Source organism: Acanthopagrus latus, chromosome 6 (genome assembly GCF_904848185.1).
Source record: "Acanthopagrus latus isolate v.2019 chromosome 6, fAcaLat1.1, whole genome shotgun sequence".
In the NCBI taxonomy this organism is placed as follows: Eukaryota; Metazoa; Chordata; class Actinopteri; order Spariformes; family Sparidae; genus Acanthopagrus; species Acanthopagrus latus.
Window position 1 is genome coordinate 30,474,359 of NC_051044.1, and position 19,398 is coordinate 30,493,756.

The window sequence follows — 19,398 nt, forward strand, 5'->3', positions numbered from 1 at the left end:
TAACACTGCAACTCAGGTTGCACAGGTAGTCCAGCTCCTCCAGGATGCCATATCCATATGTGTGGTCACAAGAAGGTTTGCTGTGACTCCTAGCACAGTCTCAAGTGCATGAAGCAGATACCAGGAGACCGGTCATCACTTGGGGTGGTAGTGGGTCAGTGATGGTCTGGGGAGACACATCTGCCGATTCATCAGGAGCATGTCCATACATTGTCAGGAGTGCTTGCAGGCACTTGGGGGCCATAATGAGTCACATTATGATCAGAAGTTGGAAAAGCCTGTGATTTGAAATTTTTACATTTGATTTTCAGTGTGACTTTGAATCCAGCTCTCAGTGGGTTAATGATTTTGGTTTCCATTGACCTTTGTTAAGTCATTTTTTCTCAAAAAAATGATACAATATACAGTAAAGATTTTTAATAATTAAAAGTGTTCCCTTATTTTTTTATGTATAATAAATCTGTCAATTGTGTTTTCTCAATACCTTGAATTAATACTGGAATCTAAATCAAGTACTCATGCCCATCTATTTATTGTTAGTTTTGCAGTGTTGCATACATTTTTGTGCAAACTAGCTTTAAACAAAGGGCTTGAGGGATCTTTAAAGAAAGGTTTGTAGCTGTGTTTAATCAATGCAGGACCTGAACTCCTCTCTTTGGCTGGTTAACGTAATTTTTTTGTGGACAATGAGGATTCTTGGACAGAGCTCAGGGAGTCAGTTGGTCTCGTGGCAGGTTTTTTGTGTATTAATTCAGAAGAGCTATAAACCAGGCCATATAGTTGGATCATGTTTTTCGGATTTTAGTGTGGTGTGGATGAAGCTACCTGACCATCACAGAGGTCAATGAGCTGTGCCTTCTCTCTGTTGGCCCTCATGAGTTTACTCTGCAGCAGCTTGCCATCAAAATACATCCAGGGACAGCAGTGCTCCCAGGGGACAGGCTGTCCGCATGCATCGTTGGCAAATAGAGCCATGTCCACTCCACTCATGAACAGAGCAGCCAGTTGGACTCCTCGAGTGTCTAGGTTGTCGATCTGTAGGAGAGAAAAATCCATGCTTGTAAAATACTCACACAAGAAAGAAAATAAAGATGGCATGATCCTATAAAAGTACCCCTGTGCATTTGGATTAATGAAATGCAAAGCAAAGCACAGAGCAAGCATAAGGAGCCCATTCAGCTCCAGCTGCTAAAATACAACAGTACGCATCTCAATCCAGCCAACACAAAAAGACAGTACACACAACCTAGATGATCTGGCACAGCAGAGAGCAGACAGGCTGACAGAGCTACACACAGACAAACCACAAGAACCAAAGCGCACAGCTTGTGTGGATGTTTTACATTAACAAAAGCCCAATGAGAATAGAGCTGCAGTGGTTTTACATCTCGGTCAGAGACATGGGACTGAACCATCCACACAGAGAACCCCTCCGCATCACTCAGAGCTCTACAAAAATAAATATTTTACTGCAAATCTTGGAACAACATGTTTTTACAAAGCAGTGCTCTGTGGAGCAGGTTGCTTTGGTCTGCAGAACATGAGGAGTGTCCAGAGAAACAACATAAAATTTAACAGGATTCAGCCATGAACCACTGTTCAGACATTCATGACTTGTGTGCATTTCTCTAACACTCCTCAGACCATGAACACTACAAAATCACCTTCAGTTCCTGCAGCTGGTCAGGCTCATAAAGCTTAGGAGAAAGTGCTTGGGCTAGGAATGCGTCAAGTTCGCTACGACACAAAATTCTTAATCCTTGCCAATGTAACATAAACCTGAAGCAAAACACAGAAGGTTAACAGTGTTACAAATATCAGAAACTGATCAACTCTTTGTCTTAACAAATGCTCCCTCCCACTGTACTTCACACTGGATTCACTTCTCACCTACACAGTGACATCTACATAATCTATGTGAAATGCTTATAGTTTGTCCTTGATGCCAGGAGTCTACTCACCGCAGCACACAGCAGAGCACTAGGAGGGGTGTGGGGACACTGGTAGGGTTCAGCATACTTGGAGTGTCGGCGTGCATGCAAGCGAGGAAGGCTCTCATTCTGCAGTTCTTGTCCTCGACAGCCTTCCCCAGCCACAGCTTCTTCAGGTTGGGACAGGTCCACTCCCTGAAGGGCAGCGCTTCCACCAGCTCTGGTGTGTGGGGAGACTTGCCTTTGGAGGCAGCCCACTCTTTGACCATGACTTGTGTATCTGTGTAACATTGGAGTGAGATCAGGGTTTGTATTCATTAAACATCCCAGGTTACATCCTGGAGTGGCAAGTGAGAGTTGTTTATGAGACTTCCTACAACAGGAAATCATGTGATGCTGTTGCTTTGTGACACTGTGATGAAGTGTCCTGATTCCAAAAATATTTGATGTAGTTGTACATTGTAGTATGAACACAATAAAAACAGAATGCTATCATTTGCACACAAAATGTGATTACTCATGTAAAAATGTTAAATGTACTGTCTTTGTGATGTTTTTAATTGAATGTATGTCAAAAAAGGTTAGCCAATTCTCATAATCTGTTTTATTTATGTTTTACACAGTGTCCCAACATTACATGAGAAAATAGTTCAGATTGGTCTGCAAGGAAAATCATCCTGAGCTGCAGGCCTACAGAAAACATTATACATGTTGGTGATTCATGTGTCTACTGTAGGTATATAATCTAGGTCTAAGTCGATCCTTTTTTTGTGTCACAGAAAAGAAGGGTCAACAGCTAATAAAAACAACACAAATACAGATAAACCAACTGAAAATTACAAAACATTGTAATAGTTATATTTTGTTATTAAAATGACAATTAGATAATGATAACAATAAAGCCCAAAAATGATTAAGAATGAATAAATGCTTTCCTATAAATGAAGAATTTAAGAGAACAATTTAAAATCTGCTAATGAGACCCTGTCTAATTTCAATAGAGAGTTGTGCCGTCTGGAGGCTTCAAGTGTAAAGGGCCTAATTATAAGTCACAATTTTGGAACATTCAGTAGAGATGCATTCACCGATCTTAGAGGTCTGATGGTAATATTTTGGATAAAAAGATACTACCTACTTTTTTCACAAGTGGTTGAATTGTTGCATTTTTTTAAACAGTCTGGGTAGTTGACAGAGATTAAAGAGCTGTTAATGAGCAATAGAGTAAAAGGGGCGATAGTAGGGAAAACTATAGAAAAATGCGGTAGGAATGATATTTAAAACATAGTTAGAGGATTTCATGTTATAAATTAATCTACCGTGTGCTGAGATGTTGATCGTTTGAAACTGGGTAAGGACAGCTGGTCGGGTGAAATACTGGAACACGTGCTCTCTAGCTTCTGGATAAAATGAGAAGCAAATATCTCTGTCCATTTATTATCAACGATGGAACCTGAGCGGGCTGGATAATTAAATACTGAGTTGATGACATTAAATACAATGTTGGAGTTATGATTGTTACTTATATAATGATAATGATAATATATATAAATATAGTTATATGGAATATGGAATGACCCTTAGGTTATGCAGCATAATACATGCAATTTTAAATAGTGACCTGACTAAGCTATGTGACATATAAGCCCCATTCAGTCTCATTGTTTGATGATGACTGATGTATAGCAATCCCAGATTTTATACATGTAACGCAAAATACTGGTCTTTCTAACTAGGGTGGCAGAAAATTATTTCCGTAATGTCACATGGAGGAAGTAACACATTAACAATATTTCACCCATCGCTTATATAACTGAATGAACAAACAAATGAATGACTAAATGAAAAAACATATGATTTAAATAACTGCAGTTCATTTTTCCACAACTTCACACTGAATGGTAGAAATGAGTAACAACACCGGAGCTGAACCAGTGATCAAGGTTCTTCTTTATATATTTTTTTTTACTACAGAAATTCTTGATGTGACAGACATAAATCATCAGTAGTGTAAGCGTTCATGTGCATTTATATGCAAATGTGTATACATGCAGGAGGTCAGTAATCACATTATCTTGGAACCAGGGCCTGCTTGATTTAACTGCACTTGTGACAGAAGACGCCAGCTGTTTTCGTGTGTGCGCATGCGTGTGTGCCTGCTGAAGCAGGCTGATGGCACAGTGAGAGCAAAACAAGCTCTTCCTTAAACCAGAAATGTGTTTGAACTGAGCTTTGAATTGTCAAACGTTCAATGCTAGAAACTGAATATTTAGTATAATAGATAATTATTTGTACTGGTTTCAGATTCAGTCAGACTTTGACTTTTTAAAAACGACAAAACATTGTTCAATATCTATGCTTTGTGGTGCTGAATATTTTCTGCCTGTTTGGACAACAATAGTTTTGGATGTGATAAAGGAGCTTTTGGAGCACAGGACTCACATTCACGGAGGCAGTTCTTCCTCATGGCGAGTCTCTCAGCCTTCTTCCTAGCCTCGGCCAGGCTGAAGAGCACTCCGTAAACATGCTGACGGATGGGTCTAAACAGGTGCACTGCTGAAGGCAGGTCTTTATTTGCTTCATCTTCAACAGTGACAGACAGTCTAATCTCTCCCTGCAAAGACACACTGTTACCTAGATGTAGCACAATACCTCAAACAAGTCCATGTAGATACTTTCACACATAAAATATGTTGCCACTTTTGACGACACTTGTGTATACATGTGCTACTTTCTTGGGATCTTAGTCTTTCCTAAGTTTACGTGAACACAATTAAATTAAAAAACATGTAATTTCAATACATTAGATGAGTCTGAGCCCGACCTTGGTGAGAGTGTGGTAGATATAGGGGTACATAAGGCCCTTCTTGTGTCTGTGCTCGGCCACCCGCAGCACCTCAGGGGTCACTGCAGGAAGAGGAGGGATGGTGATGTCCATGTGGTTCCTGGTTGGCATGGAGAGCAGCGAGGGGATCTGGGTATGCAGGATGTGGGGACCTCCGGTCTGTGACCATGGGCTAACCGAGGTCACACACAGGTCAGCCTGGCAACACACAGATGTTTCACTTTAGTTACCTGGTGAGATGGCTCATCAGGTCTAATGTGGACTGATGTTTCAGTCACCGTTGTTAGATACCCAAGGTCTCCCTCTGCTGTGGGTTCAGAATGTGGAGTATGTCCATTTTTCTCCCACCTCCCCTTATGGTCACTAACATGACTGAAATCAACAGCAAAAAAAACAGTAAGATTCAATTTTAGCAGAGTTAAAATAAACCACTTATCACCTTTGGCGAACAGTGTATGTGATTGACGACATTTATACACACACACATACACGCGCGCATGCACACACACATGGTGTGTATACATGTATACACAGTGATGGAAAATACTCACTTGGCAGTAGTGTCTGAGTTCTCTTCACTTTCTGAGGAGGAGGATGTGAAGTAGGCATTCAAGACAGCAGCCTCTGTGTGGTTGGGGCTGCCACCCTGGCCCGGGTTGATAGGAGAGGACCTCTCATACAGGGGTGTGCACTTCCCTTCATGGGGAATGTTACTGAGGTTGTTCTGCTCTGTGGGGTCTCTCTCCACACAGTCAAGTGCCAGGCTGTGCTCCACCCCAGCCTCTTGGTAAACTTGCTGGACCTAGAAACAGTGAGGGAAAACTTGACATGAAGCTGAACCAGATGTATTTCACTGTCGGGTAGAGTGGATTTCAATCTCACCACAGGTTTTACAGACAGCGACATCTGAGGAATGTTGAACATGTTTGAAGATGGCACTGCAGCAGACACACCCATGGGGTTTGGTCTCACTGTAAAAAAGATACACAAAACATTTTAGCACATAGACCAAGATGAGGCTTGACCTGCTGCACACAGTTATCAGTGACAACCTCGGCATGTGTTAACCTGGTTTCTAGGTTCAAAGAAGAAACAGGTTAAAACTTTATAGGATTTTACCAATATATTTGAGATTGAATGTATTTTAAGTACATTTCAACAGGTAATGTATTTTTGAGGACATTACCAATCTTAATATTACAAAGATTGGCATATACTCAACAATATACGGCAAAAGGATACAAAAAAACCAAGTTCTTTGTATTGTTATGTCAAAATCTAGTCGCGTTTCCTTCCTGTAAAACAAACCATTAAATGTGCTTTCATAGGCTTCAACAAACCACATTCAAACAAAATACTACAGACATCTACCCATCAATCTACAACTTTCTGCAGCAGAGAGCTAAAATTCATTAGTTAGCTGGCAACAGCGTGGTAAGTTGATGTGCGTTCGGCTGTTTGACACTTTGTTGCTGTTTGACAAACATTGTTCTGTTTCCCCAAAATAAGATGTGGTTCGGGCCGCTGACTGGAATGTGTTCAGTTTGAGGATAGTGGTGTATGTGACAGCTCCAGATTATGTGTAAGGCATTTAACATTCACCTGCTTCACCAGCTACATGGAGCACACAATGGGCTTCATGTTTCTCTCCCTGATGGCTACTGCGTGTCGGTGAACATTGTTGCTACACGCCCACTTTTTGACATTCAAATCAAATTCCTCACAACATTATCCCACTTGACTTATCTTGTTTACTCGGAAATACATCACAATACAGGAGCTAAATACTGTCAAAATTTCTTGTATCTGGACTTGAAAAACCATCCTCATGTAGATCCCTTAAATTTGTGAATCATGAATGAATCAGTGACAACAATGAATAACATTAAGTGGAAAACTCTAATCTACAAACTCTAATAGTGAAACAGATTCTAGATTACCTCAAACCTAGTTTACCTAGGTACACCTGCAATAAAATGATGCTGACTAAATGATAACTCAGCCTGGAAAATTTGTAGGTGACACACACATGCACTCACATGCTTGGACTCAAACCAAAGGCTTTGCTTACTTTTCTCAGCCAACCATAAAAGGAATACACAGTTTTAGCATTAAAAAGGCCACTGGCACTTGTGCACTAGATGGAATCACAACTAAATTAATGACACTGCATGGCTAGTGGTCTGAAGGGGCTTTCAGAAAAAAATCGACTCTATTTTTGAAAGAAAGTGGGCACCTGTGCCCATTAAAGGAGAAGGATTCTGAAATTTCTCAATCTGTCTTTGTCTCTCATCTAGCATTGTAGATCAGCTGATGAAGACCAAATTTGACATCGTCCATCTACAAACCACAGCTACAGATGAACACCGACAATAATATTCAAGACCACACTGTAATTTTACAGAAACCCACCCAAGTGGGGAGGGAAGTGAAGGGTTTTGCTGGCCACTGAGTAATACTCCACTGCCCTCTTGAAGCGGATGACCTTGTCATCAGTGCACGACTGGAAAAAAAAACAACAAAAAAATGTGAAATGACATTAATGCACATAGAGCAGTCACAGAATTAAGGGAGAATTACTTTCAACTTCTCAGTTAATGAGTACCTACAGACAGAATGATGGTTTTTGGTTCATCTTTAGTTTATGGGGTCAACTACAGGTTTCTTAAAATGCAGCGTCTTTCCTCATTACAGGTGGGGCTGGGCGGTAAACTGGTTTCGTCACTGTCAAGGACTTTGCAATATCATCATAATTGTTTTGCCGTGTTTATAATTACGTCCTTTACTGTGGATGCGATGACATTATACTAGAAGACTAAACACGTAGATACAAAGTAACATTGCAACAGCTGTGTTACTGAGGTCAGCATAAGCAAGGAATACAGCAATGAGCATGGTAAGGTAGGGAACCGTTTACTCTGCAGGTTAACCTGTTAAATTTAGCATTAGCACACCATGAGACTAATGTGGCCGTTTGTGTATCTTAATACTGCAACACAAACTCAGATTGCCCTTTCCGTCTTTCCGGAACTGGCAAAGTTCTATGGAGAGAATTTTGTTCCTTTATTATTCAATCAATTAAAATAGATCTGAAACCAAAAAAAAGGGATTTGAGAGCAAAAAAGAGTAAGTACATCATATTTTTTTGAGATCTTAACAGAATAGGTTGCAATTGAAAAAAAAATGAGAGAACATATTTCTTCAACTTTAATCAAAACTAATGTTTGTAAGTAAAAACATATGACCATTTTGCTTATAAATCAGTCCTCTTTGCTTTCAAGTTAAAAACCTTTGCTTGCAAATCAGTCCTCTTTGCTTGTGAGTTACAAAGTTTTGTTTGCAAATCAGTCCTCTTTGCTTGCAAGTTCTAAAGTTTTGCTTGCGAATTCAACTGCACTTGATGAGCGGGGCCTACGCTGGTGGATGAGGGAAGAGTTTCTATTGGTTGGTTTGACCTGAATCCAGTTTGTGGGCTGCCGCGATCGTCTCTGTCCGTCCATCCCCCGGCTGACAGTACTGTTGTGTAGGAACAGTGAAGTTTTGGCACCGTGAGTATCATGCAAGGGATAATGCTCTACGAGGTACCCATAAACAGAAGTTAATGGACGACGCGGAGCCTTTAGTCAGCCGTGACTAGCAGAGACTACCATGTTGCTGCCATCAGTGTGCCTGCAGCAGCAGGACATTATAATTCATTACTTGTGTTGTTGTTGTTGTTGTGAATGTACGGCAGGCTGTAGCAAACGATATATAGCGCAATTCATTACTTATGGGAAACGTTTCAAGAGCAACAGGCTTGCAGCACAGCACAAGGGAGAAGTGGGTGTAATGAGGAAGACGTAGCTGGCGCTGGAGCAACCAATAGAAATTCTTCTCTCATCCACCAGCGTAGGCCCCGCCCATCAAGTGCAGTTGAATTTGCAAGCAAAACCTTAGAACTTGCAAAAAGAGGACTGATTTGCAAGCAAAATGGTCATGTTTTTACTTACAAACATTAGTTTTGATTAAAGTTGAAGAAATGTTATGCTATTTGATTGAATAATAAAGGAACAAAATTCTCTCCATACATTTCCCCAAACAAAACATGGTGACAACGAAAGCGGTAAATGAACAGACAAATTTAAGACCTATATGCAAGATGTGGACGTATTTAAGACTTTTGAAAACCTAAAATTGACATTGTCAAATTTTTGACTTTTTAGAACTTCTTAAGGCCACATGGAAACCCTGTTCTGATCAATACAACTAAATTACAATGAGTGCCTCATGCTGATCACTGTAGTAACAATATTCCTCACATTGCCGCAGACAGAGTTACCAGCTAATTATTACCCGGTCCATCATTTTTGACATGCTGCCTTTCTGAAGCATGAATAATGTTATTTCTCTAAACCAATTCAACCACTTCAGAGTGTCCTGGACACAAACTAACATTACAACTGCCCAGTCACTTGAAAGACACTTTTGTAAACTAGTAGCCATGAAGACAAAGCCAAACACCAGAGTTAGCATATAAGCTAGGTTTACCGACAAGCTACGTACCTCAACTGCAACACCGGCGATATGTGCTATTGCAGGTATTACTGTAACCTCCGCCACCATAGCCTCATGGTTAAAACACAGAATGAAACATATCAAGCAGGGGTCCTTACATGTCCAGCAGAAAATCCGCCAACTCTGCGTCGCTCGAATCCTTACAAATCAGGCAGCTCCCTCCACCTCTAATGCTCTGATATTTATCCTAGTTTTGGATAGTTTCTGTTGCCTCTCTGCCATTTTTTGCAGTTCAAGCTTGAATATATCTGACCAAGTAAGAGCAGAGCTGCACCTGCGCGGGGGAGGGGCACTGCCCAGTAATGACACTTCTCAGACACTCCCCTTGGCTCTGATTGGTTGCGTTTATTCAGGAGCAGTGGATTCTTGCAAATCAAATTACAGCCACTGGGTGGAGCCACAGACAGTGGGTTTTTACACAGCTGACCTGTATCTAATTTTATTGTTGGATCATAATGACAGTTTCAGCAAATATAACAAAATAATAGTTACAGACTACAGCTTTAAGTGTTAACTGAACATTCACAAAGTAAATAAAAAAGGTACGATCCATACAAATGTGAAATGATCCCTGTGAAAACTGATTCAAGTGAATGTCAAACTGCATTTATTGAACCAAGAGGAAATTGAGCCTTGACCAATGGTCAATAACTGTGCTATTGTAAACAGTGACGCATTGTGGTTGACAGGCAACAAAAGAAGATGCAAACACATAATGCTGGAACTAAAGTTTATTCAGTGGCATTGCACAACATCTTACTGCAACCAAATGAAGTCAAAACAAAATATGAAAATTGAGGCACTGTATCAAATGTTGATGTCTTTTAAAGATATTATATTGAGGTGGACATTTCTTATTGTTTTACAGCCATTGCAATATATTATATATGTAAAACATGTCAGTTCTGAAATTGATCTGCAGCTGAATTTTAAAAATCCACTTCATACCTGTGAATACTTGAATATGTCTTTAGCGATAGCCATAGATAGCTATAGACATAGTCAGCCACAGCCTTGATGACAACATCACAGGGCGGGAGCACAAGCTGATGGGCACGGACCTGAGAAATGATGAGAACCCCAACCACTCATATTTTAAATAACTGTCAGCTGTAAAGCACCATTTTAAAAAATGCTGCAATTTTCAGCACATCAGACACACTACATGTCAATGCTGGTGAGCCTGTTTGAGAATATGTGACAACTCTGATCAAGATGATTATCAAAACCCACAACCAACTACCTGCGTCACACATTCGTTACTCTTTTCACAATACTTAAAACAGGCTAAAAATACTACAATACCCATGAGCCACGTAGAGCCGTAAAACAGAGAGGTGTTGAAATCAAATCCTTCGTTGCAGTTAAGAACAACACACAGTGCCATAGTTACTGAATTAATAAAAAGTTGATCCATAACTCATTTAAGCTTCACTGTCACCTTTAGTTCCACTCCAAATCACTGGAGCTAAACAGGAACTGGAAGTTTATTGCTGAAATGCAGATCACAAGTTCAGTGAATGTCTCCCTTTAAGTTTTTATGCACAAGATGTCATCTAATGCAGTGGTTAAGCTTTAATATTGATGAATCAGCTGGGAGAATTTCATGTTCATCTCACGTAGTAGAAGTGGTCCCACTGTTAGGCACACAATGTTATCTACGGGAAAAAAATAATGAGACGTCATACTGAAACCAGTGCCTCCTCCAACTTTAAAACTTGATTTTGATTTTTACATTGAATGAAACACGTTGTTTTTGTTTACAAGAAAACTCAACCGAGAATCTTTAAAGTCAGTCTTATTGATAGATAAGATAGATCCTTAACATTTGATTGGATCAGTCGGAATTGAATTGGATAACCCCTAAACCTTTTACTCAACAGGTTTATGTTGTGGTTTCTTTCTTGTGTCAAATATACTTATTGTATGTCACCTTGGACAAAAGCATCTGAGTGTCCTAAATGTTAATTTAATGTAAGTGGATGTGAATGTGGATGTGTTTAATTCTCCCATTACCAATATAGTTGAGACTGAACATTATACAATATAGGGATGTAACAGTACCAAAAACTCTTTGTAGAAATTTGTAGTTAAGAAGTAGAATTTTACATTCCTTGTTATTTGTTGAATTCTGTGCCATTTTAAAGTTAAAATGACATTCATGAGCTGGGTGAAATGGGGCAGTGGTAGAAGGTATTCAAAAGGGGAATTCCAATATCTTTAAATCAGGGCCATGCATTAACATAGTTTGCTGTGTAAATGATTCATATCAACCAAAAGTTTTGGAATTGGTCCCGTAGATCACCTCATCTGGCAGCATCGAAACCGCTGCAAGGTAATCCTTTAGGGCACCTCCAAATATCAAAGGATCTTACCCATCAATAAAAAGAACTATCTCTGTCAGAATGTTTCCGTTACGTCATCAGACACTCTAGCCTGGCATAAGAAAATGACTTATTAACACTGACAGTTGGCGTTGCCCCAAAGGACAACATTGCAGCAATCCAGCTGCCAGATGAGGTGATCTACTGGACTGATCCAGACCTTTTGGTAAGATTAAATAATTTACAACATGTGAATATAGGGCCCAGGTTTAAAAATGCTTTTTTTCAAACATGTGATTAGTCAGTGTGTAGAATATGAGGTCCTGTGAAGTAGATCATTCCACAGTGAAATGTAATTGTGCCAGTGGGGTGGGTAGTCAAGCTGCACATGTGAAGCAGATGGCTTCAAGTGTAATCACAGCCAGTCATTTACAGCTGTTACAAGTTACAGCTGAACCATTTACACAGCACACTGAAACGGTCTGCCACTACTGTCTACAACTGTTTGACTCAACCATTCAATCCATGAATATCCTGTTTCTCTAAGCTCAGACCTGCAAACTCCTCAGAGTAACTTGCAGTTACTGTCCCTGGCAACATGTCTAACCCTACTACATGAGACCCCCAGAAAACAACATCCTTCCTTATGAGAGCCAGACAGGGTCCATTATTTACTGAGGAAGATTATGCAATTATCTTATCTAGAGCAAAAAACGTAACTTTGTCTCTTTCCATGATGCATGGTGGGTCAGAATCTCAATCACAACACATTATAACAGCATCCACATGTTTATAACCAGTCCCGGGGGGGGGACATTTGCTTATTGTTGATGTGCCAAAAAATACAAAATAAAGATTGTTCACGAGTCCCCACTCTCAAGTCTCAAGTCACTGAATGTGCGACTTTAGTGCGACTCTAGTCTAAATCACAAACTCAAGTCCCCATCGCTGAGCGCAAAGCACTCATCTGTGCCAGCTCAGCATATGCTGAACCACCATTCCACTGTCATTCACTAACAACACTTAGAGCCCACTCCTATTATCAATCCTTTTTTTGAATAAAGAAATTACCATTACATCCTTTACCTTCAAAGATGCTAGTGGATGCTCTGGACCAAGTATGCTCCAGTGAAAAGCAGCCAAGTCTTCATCCGGCAGTATGTGATTCCCTATAAAAAACACAAGAAAACATTGTTAAGTTAGTCACCTCATCCATAAGTCCCACTTACATTATCCAGTAGTATTATACCAACCTAAAAGTGCAGCAAAAATGAGATAGCGACTTGGATTCAGATTGAGCTGCTGCGCCACTTTGTGCATCATGTACTGGCTGGTGGTGAGGCTTTTGCCATTGCGGCTCAGTTTAAGGGCATGTCCGCTGAAGTAGCATGGGATGTTGAACAGAGCGTAGTCCGAGTCATAGGCCACCAGGCCATGGAAGCCGTTTTCCCTGCATAGGGCTATCACCTCCTGGTGGTGGTCTTCAATGCTCTGGACAACCTGAGGAATGGTCGTGAGAAGAATTAGGCTTTAGATGCTGATGCTTCAAATTGAACCTCTTATATAGACATGGTGTTATTACACACTTGAGAAAAGAATACAGAGACAGGATTTAAAAAGCAGGTTTGTTTGCTCTTAGTCAATGAACCTTCAATGAACCAGAGTGCATGGACCTTGTTGGGATCAGTTTTATATAAGGTTATGTGACAAGTTGCAAAGAATATTGTTTTAGTATATTGCCAAATAAACTGTATTTATTGAGGATCTGTCCATATGCTATTGTAGGTCAGGGATCTGCCCAATAATCAAAAGATACAGCAGGCGTGTGACGATGATGAGGAGATCTGTGTGTTTTTTTTCAACGTGTTTCCCTGGTGTCCTCTTGTTAATCTAAACATGTGCCCGCTGACTGTTTATAAACATATGGATGGTGTTATAATGTGTTGTGATTGAGATCGTGACCCATCAAACATGCTGGAAGTGGCAAAGCTGCATTTTTCGCTCAAAATTACATAATCAAATAATCGCCATCAGTAAACTGGACACTGTCTGACTCTGTCACTCAGGGAGGGAGTTTGTTTCCTTGGGGGAAAGTTCGGTGAAGTCTCAGTCAGGAGGGCTGAACGTCGAGGTGATTTTTTTCCAACACAATCACTTGGTGAGTTAAAGTTTTTTGCCGGTGACAGACGCTGTTTTTGGGGCAGAAATGAGACGAAGAGTTGGCAGGACAGGCGGGAGGACCGACACTTCTCCTATATCTGCGGTATTTTTTTTCATCATATAAGTTGCCAAAGACAGTTACAGGTACTACATTACTTTTATATTGTCCTGTAACATTGCTGTGTGGGACATTTCTACTTATTTAGTTAAGTGAAGGTCCTGTGTTGTAACCAGACCGTCAGACTGACACGCCCTCGCTCCATGCCGCCGGCTTATCCATTCACACAGGTTTGATTTGCCAGTGCTGCACCTCTGATACAACCCCCTGAGGCGTATCAGCGCTGGAGCGGAATTTTTTCCTTCACCAAGACTTTCACAGAGGTGTAGAATTGCCGCAAGAGCCCTGCACTCAAAGGGCAGTGTGATGGGGCAAAGGTCTGAAATGATACCTCTCTGTCATCATATAGATACCAAGAGAACAAAACCAACTGAAAAAAAATGTATTCTCATGGTGACAACTCAATTAAACAAGACATGTAAGCTTCAGGAGTGTGGGGAATACATTGGCCAGGGGGTGTGAAATAAATGTATACGCAGGAGATTCCCAGTATACCAATCATTCACATTTTTATTGATGAAACTTGCTGAAAGGCACTTTAAATGTCTGCCTGTCCTGTGTTGACACTGATGATGGGTGCTCCAGATGATCTTAGTTTATTATTGTTTATCAGATTTTTTTCCCCTTTTTTTTGAATGTTTCAAGTTTTTCTAATCAGTATCATCCCCAATACCAATATGTCTGATTGGTATCTGATGTCAGATACTAACAGACCAGCTTAGATGTGTGAACAGCTCTACAATGTTTCATGCAGAACAGGACTGCAGCTGGACTGTTTCAGCATGCGGGTGGGTTGAATATGCTATTAGCAAATATCTGGCCTGTTATCATAGGCTTCTCTCGTTGATCACAGGCATTAACAGTCTGAGGTGACATGTGTAATCAGAATGCTAATTAACAAGCAGGCCATTGACTGCACTACTAATGCTTGTAGAGGCACACTAATAAACTTGGCCTGGCAGCCTTACCATGGGTGATGATAATATGTGGGCAGCTAACAGGCTAACCAAAGAGGATGCTGGTGTGTGCCAGCGGTAGGTCCAGAGCGGCTGTGATCAACTGGCACTGCCAGGCCGAGTTTTCACTCACCCCGATGCGAAACCTGTGGAGCGCCAGTCGGATGCAATGGACCATGCACACGGGAGGAAGGAACCAGACTTTGGGCGGAGGGGTACCCTTGTTCTGGACGTGGCTTATGCTCTGCTGGGCTGTCTGCTTCTCGTTCACCTGTCGCTCGACCCACTCGTGAAGACGGCCTTGTTACACCGGCAAATGTAATAACTGCCCACAAACGTAATAAACCACAAACGTAATACAAATCTGCAGCTTTGAATGTAATAATCCCGCAAATGTAATAAATTTCCCACAAACGTAACAAAATTTGCCTACTGCAAACGTAATACTGAATTTCCTGCAAATGTAATAACTATTACATTTGCAGGAAATTATTACATATGTGGGAAAGTGAAAATCTGTAAATGTAATAACTTCCCACAAATGTAATATGAGACAAAATAATGATCTTTGTGGTTGTTGTTGTTTATTTGTTTACTTATAAACCTGCCAATAGTGACTGAATGTTGACAAGCAACCCGCAGGTCAGGTGGGGCAGGTCAGAAAGTGACAGAGCAGTGTTCTAAGTTATTAATAACACACACACACACACACACACACACACGCACACACACACACACACACACACAGGTCATGCTCATAAATTTAAGGGCTATGGCTACAAGCCTATGCTGGTGGCTTATGAGAGCCAATGTTTGAACCATTTAATGTCTGCATATCAAAGGCCGGGGCTGCACAGTGGCCCAGTGGTTAGCACTGCTGCCTCACAGCTAGAAGATCCGCGGTTTGCGTCCCGGTTAGGACGCCTGGGATCTTACTGTGTGGAGTTTGCATGTTCTCCCTGTGCAGCGTAGGTTTTCACCGGGTACTCCGGCTTCCTCCCACAGTCCAAAAACATACTGAGGTTAATTGATTATTCTAAATTGTCCGTAGGTGTGAATGAGAGTGTGCCTGGTTGTTTGTCTCTATGTGTAGCCCTGTGATAGACTGGCGACCTGTCCAGGGTGTCCCCTGCCTTCGCCCTAAGTCAGCTGGGATAGGCTCCAGCCCCCCCGCGACCCTGCAGAGGATTAAGCGGCGTACATATAATGTACAGATAATGGATGGATGGATGGATATCAAAAGCCAAAAACTTGAATAGATAGTCCATTCTTTGAAGTACGCCTAATGAAAACATTTGTCAAGATTTAAGACTGGTCCATGTTCTTTTTGATAGTAACATGGACCAAGACTGTCTGAACACTGACAATTAAAGACTTGCAAATAAATAATGACTGTAACTTAAATTAATCTACCATTGTGAATGCAGGAAAGTGAGCAGGCTCTAGGGGTGATTGCACTGTTCTTTTAAGGAGAAGTACTTTTGGTCAAGCAACTTTTTCCTATCGAGCGGCAAATTCTTGGAACTCCACACCAAGTGCCTGATCTACCCACTATTGCTTCATTTTCCAAGCATCTTAAACTTTGGAAAATCAAACCTGTTGCCACTAATTGTGATCATTTTTAACTTGTCCACTGCTGCTGATTTGTTGTGTGTTATTATCTATTGTATATTATAATGTTTAATTTTTACATGTCCACATAGTTGGGTACTCACAAATTATAACTTATAATAATGAATTATTGTAGTATGTAATAAGTCTGCAATTCTATCATCTTTTATTCTTAGGCAGTAGAGCAATGTGCAATTCAACAAGCACTTTATATTTCTGTTCTAGTTCTCTCTGTATTATAAAATTACCATTGTTGGTATTTAATTATTGTAAAATGTATTGAGAATTGTGCAATTAAAATAGCACTTTATATCTAGTGTGCAATTGGGCAAGTTGCAATATAATACGCATTAAACACGTAACTTTGCATGAAAAAAATGCTACATCGACACGTTTGACAATCTAGCGGACTCAATTTTTAAGGTAGCGCAAAACCAGCGGTATTATATGAATCTTGAGATTTCAACGAATCCATTGACACCAAATACATCATGCTTGCTGACCGGGTAAGGAGTGAAAAGTTGTTGCTGTTTTACCGCGAAGTGACTATAGACCTTTATTTAAGCTGGCATGTGGTGCAGCTAATTATGTTGGAGTATCATGCTACATAAGAGGAAAAAAATACAAGAGGGACACTTTTGACAATATAGCGGACTGAGCTTTAAAACTACTGCGAAACCATCATATATCTTGAGATTTCAATGAATTCATCGATACAAAATACATCATGCTGACTTACCGGGAAAGGGGTGAAAAGTTCTGCCAAAGTTGTAGCCTGTCAGTGCGTCTTCTTTGTTCTGATTGGCAGAGTGGTGGTGCATACCCATTCATTCATTTATTTGCAGCAACAAATCATCAACAATTACATCACACTTAATTGAAAGGCCGTTTATTTAAAATAATGTAACATAATGTAACATTGGGAATTTTTCTGTTACTTACGGTAGCCTACATGGCAATTCTCACTTTCCTGCATTCACAATGGTAGATTAATTTAAGTTACAGTCATTATTTATTTGCAAGACTTTAATTGTCAGTGTTCAGACAGTCTTGGTCCATGTTACTATCAAAAAGAACATGGACCAGTCTTAAATCTTGACAAATGTTTTCATTAGGCGTACTTCAAAGAATGGACTATCTATTCAAGTTTTTGGCTTTTGATATCCATCCATCCATCCATTATCTGTACATTATATGTACGCCGCTTAATCCTCTGCAGGGTCGCGGGGGGGCTGGAGCGTATCCCAGCTGACTTAGGGCGAAGGCAGGGGACACCCTGGACAGGTCGCCAGTCTATCACAGGGCTACACATAGAGACAAACAACCAGGCACACTCTCATTCACACCTACGGACAATTTAGAATAATCAATTAACCTCAGTATGTTTTTGGACTGTGGGAGGAAGCCGGAGTACCCGGTGAAAACCTACGCTGCACAGGGAGAACATACAAACTCCACACAGAAAGATCCCAGGCGTCCTAACCGGGACGCAAACCACGGATCTTCTAGCTTAAATGGTTCAAACATCGGCTCTCATAAGCCACCAGCATAGGCTTGTAGCCATAGCTCTTAAAATTATGAGCATGACCTGTGTGTGTGTGTGTGTGTGTGTGTGTGTGTGTGTTATTAATAACTTAGAACACTGCTCTGTCACTTTCTGACCTGCCCCACCTGACCTGCAGGTTGCTTGTCAACATTCAGTCACTATTGGCAGGTTTATAAGTAAACAAATAAACAACAACAACCACAAAGATCATTATTTTGTCTCATATTACATTTGTGGGAAGTTATTACATTTACAGATTTTCACTTTCCCACATATGTAATAATTTCCTGCAAATGTAATAGTTATTACATTTGCAGGAAATTCAGTATTACGTTTGCAGTAGGCAAATTTTTTTACGTTTGTGGGAAATTTATTACATTTGCGGGATTATTACATTCAAAGCTGCAGATTTGTATTACGTTTGTGGTTTATTACGTTTGTGGGCAGTTATTACGTTTGCGGGTGTAACAGGCCTTTCTCCAGGGCGCCACTGAAGCAAACCAGGAGCTCAATGTTGCCTTTGAAGCAGGCCTCAGATAGGGCGGCCAGGTAGCCCAGCATGTGATTTCACTGGCCCCTGCTGACCCAGTCGGTGTAGAAGCCTCCGTAGAGCCGGTGAAGACAGTTCTCCGCGTCCACCAGCAATCTTAACGGACTCGGGGGGGGGTCTCGGCCGGCCACCTCCAACCATACTACCCCGGGCAAGCTTCTGGAGTTCCACCGACACCACAGCGCTGGGGCAGTGCTTTTCAATATATTCGTGGAAACCTTGGACACCCATGGTTAGCGTCTTTCGGCAGATTCGGAAACTCAAAAGTGACTTTTAAAAAGAGCGAAGTACTGGATGAAATCAAACCGAAGGAGGTTGCAGAACGCCTCTCCCCCTGACAGGGACTGACAACAGGTTGCTAGCTGTGGATAATGCAGGAGTTGGAATAATTTCGAAAGAAACTAGCCAAGGTTTCTCTTCAGGCATCGTCAGTTTTTAGTAAAATTTTTTTGGTTCATGGCTGAGAGCTGCCATGTGTCGATACACGGAACCATGTCTGAGGTTGTGAATCTGTCGGAGTCTGAGGGAGTCAGACTGGAACACGTGAAGACACGACGCACAGGCACATCCAGAGGACTACGAGGAAAGCAAGAGAGTTTACTGCTTCGTACTTCCGCGTTTGCTTAATGTAATTCAAATAACAGGTTTCTACTCGGCATCCGGTGTCACATGACCTTAAGCTATCGCGGGAGCAAGTTGGCTGCAGAGCAGTTGCGCACATAGACATAATATACGTAGACGCCTCATAGACTGACGCTGCTTATTGGAGCTGACGTGTCAGCGCGGCCGCCATCTTGGATGGGTCT

The 19,398-nt window shown here is 41.0% G+C and overlaps 1 protein-coding gene across 1 annotated transcript in view; it reads right to left on the bottom strand.

Moving 5' to 3' along the window:
• The window catches only part of LOC119020929 (constitutive coactivator of PPAR-gamma-like protein 1), a 31,482-nt gene extending 12,659 nt beyond the window's left edge, over window positions 1-18,823 (bottom strand). Inside the window, 16 exon segments of the mRNA XM_037100730.1 lie at window positions 826-1,035; window positions 1,665-1,779; window positions 1,962-2,211; window positions 4,371-4,542; window positions 4,753-4,971; window positions 5,052-5,145; window positions 5,325-5,575; window positions 5,656-5,744; window positions 7,186-7,276; window positions 10,276-10,310; window positions 10,313-10,388; window positions 12,738-12,820; window positions 12,905-13,151; window positions 15,019-15,185; window positions 18,516-18,708; window positions 18,710-18,823. Coding sequence (XP_036956625.1) covers window positions 826-1,035; window positions 1,665-1,779; window positions 1,962-2,211; window positions 4,371-4,542; window positions 4,753-4,971; window positions 5,052-5,145; window positions 5,325-5,575; window positions 5,656-5,744; window positions 7,186-7,276; window positions 10,276-10,310; window positions 10,313-10,388; window positions 12,738-12,820; window positions 12,905-13,151; window positions 15,019-15,185; window positions 18,516-18,708; window positions 18,710-18,823 — 2,406 coding nt within the window.
• Window positions 18,824-19,398: the final 575 nt, after the last annotated feature.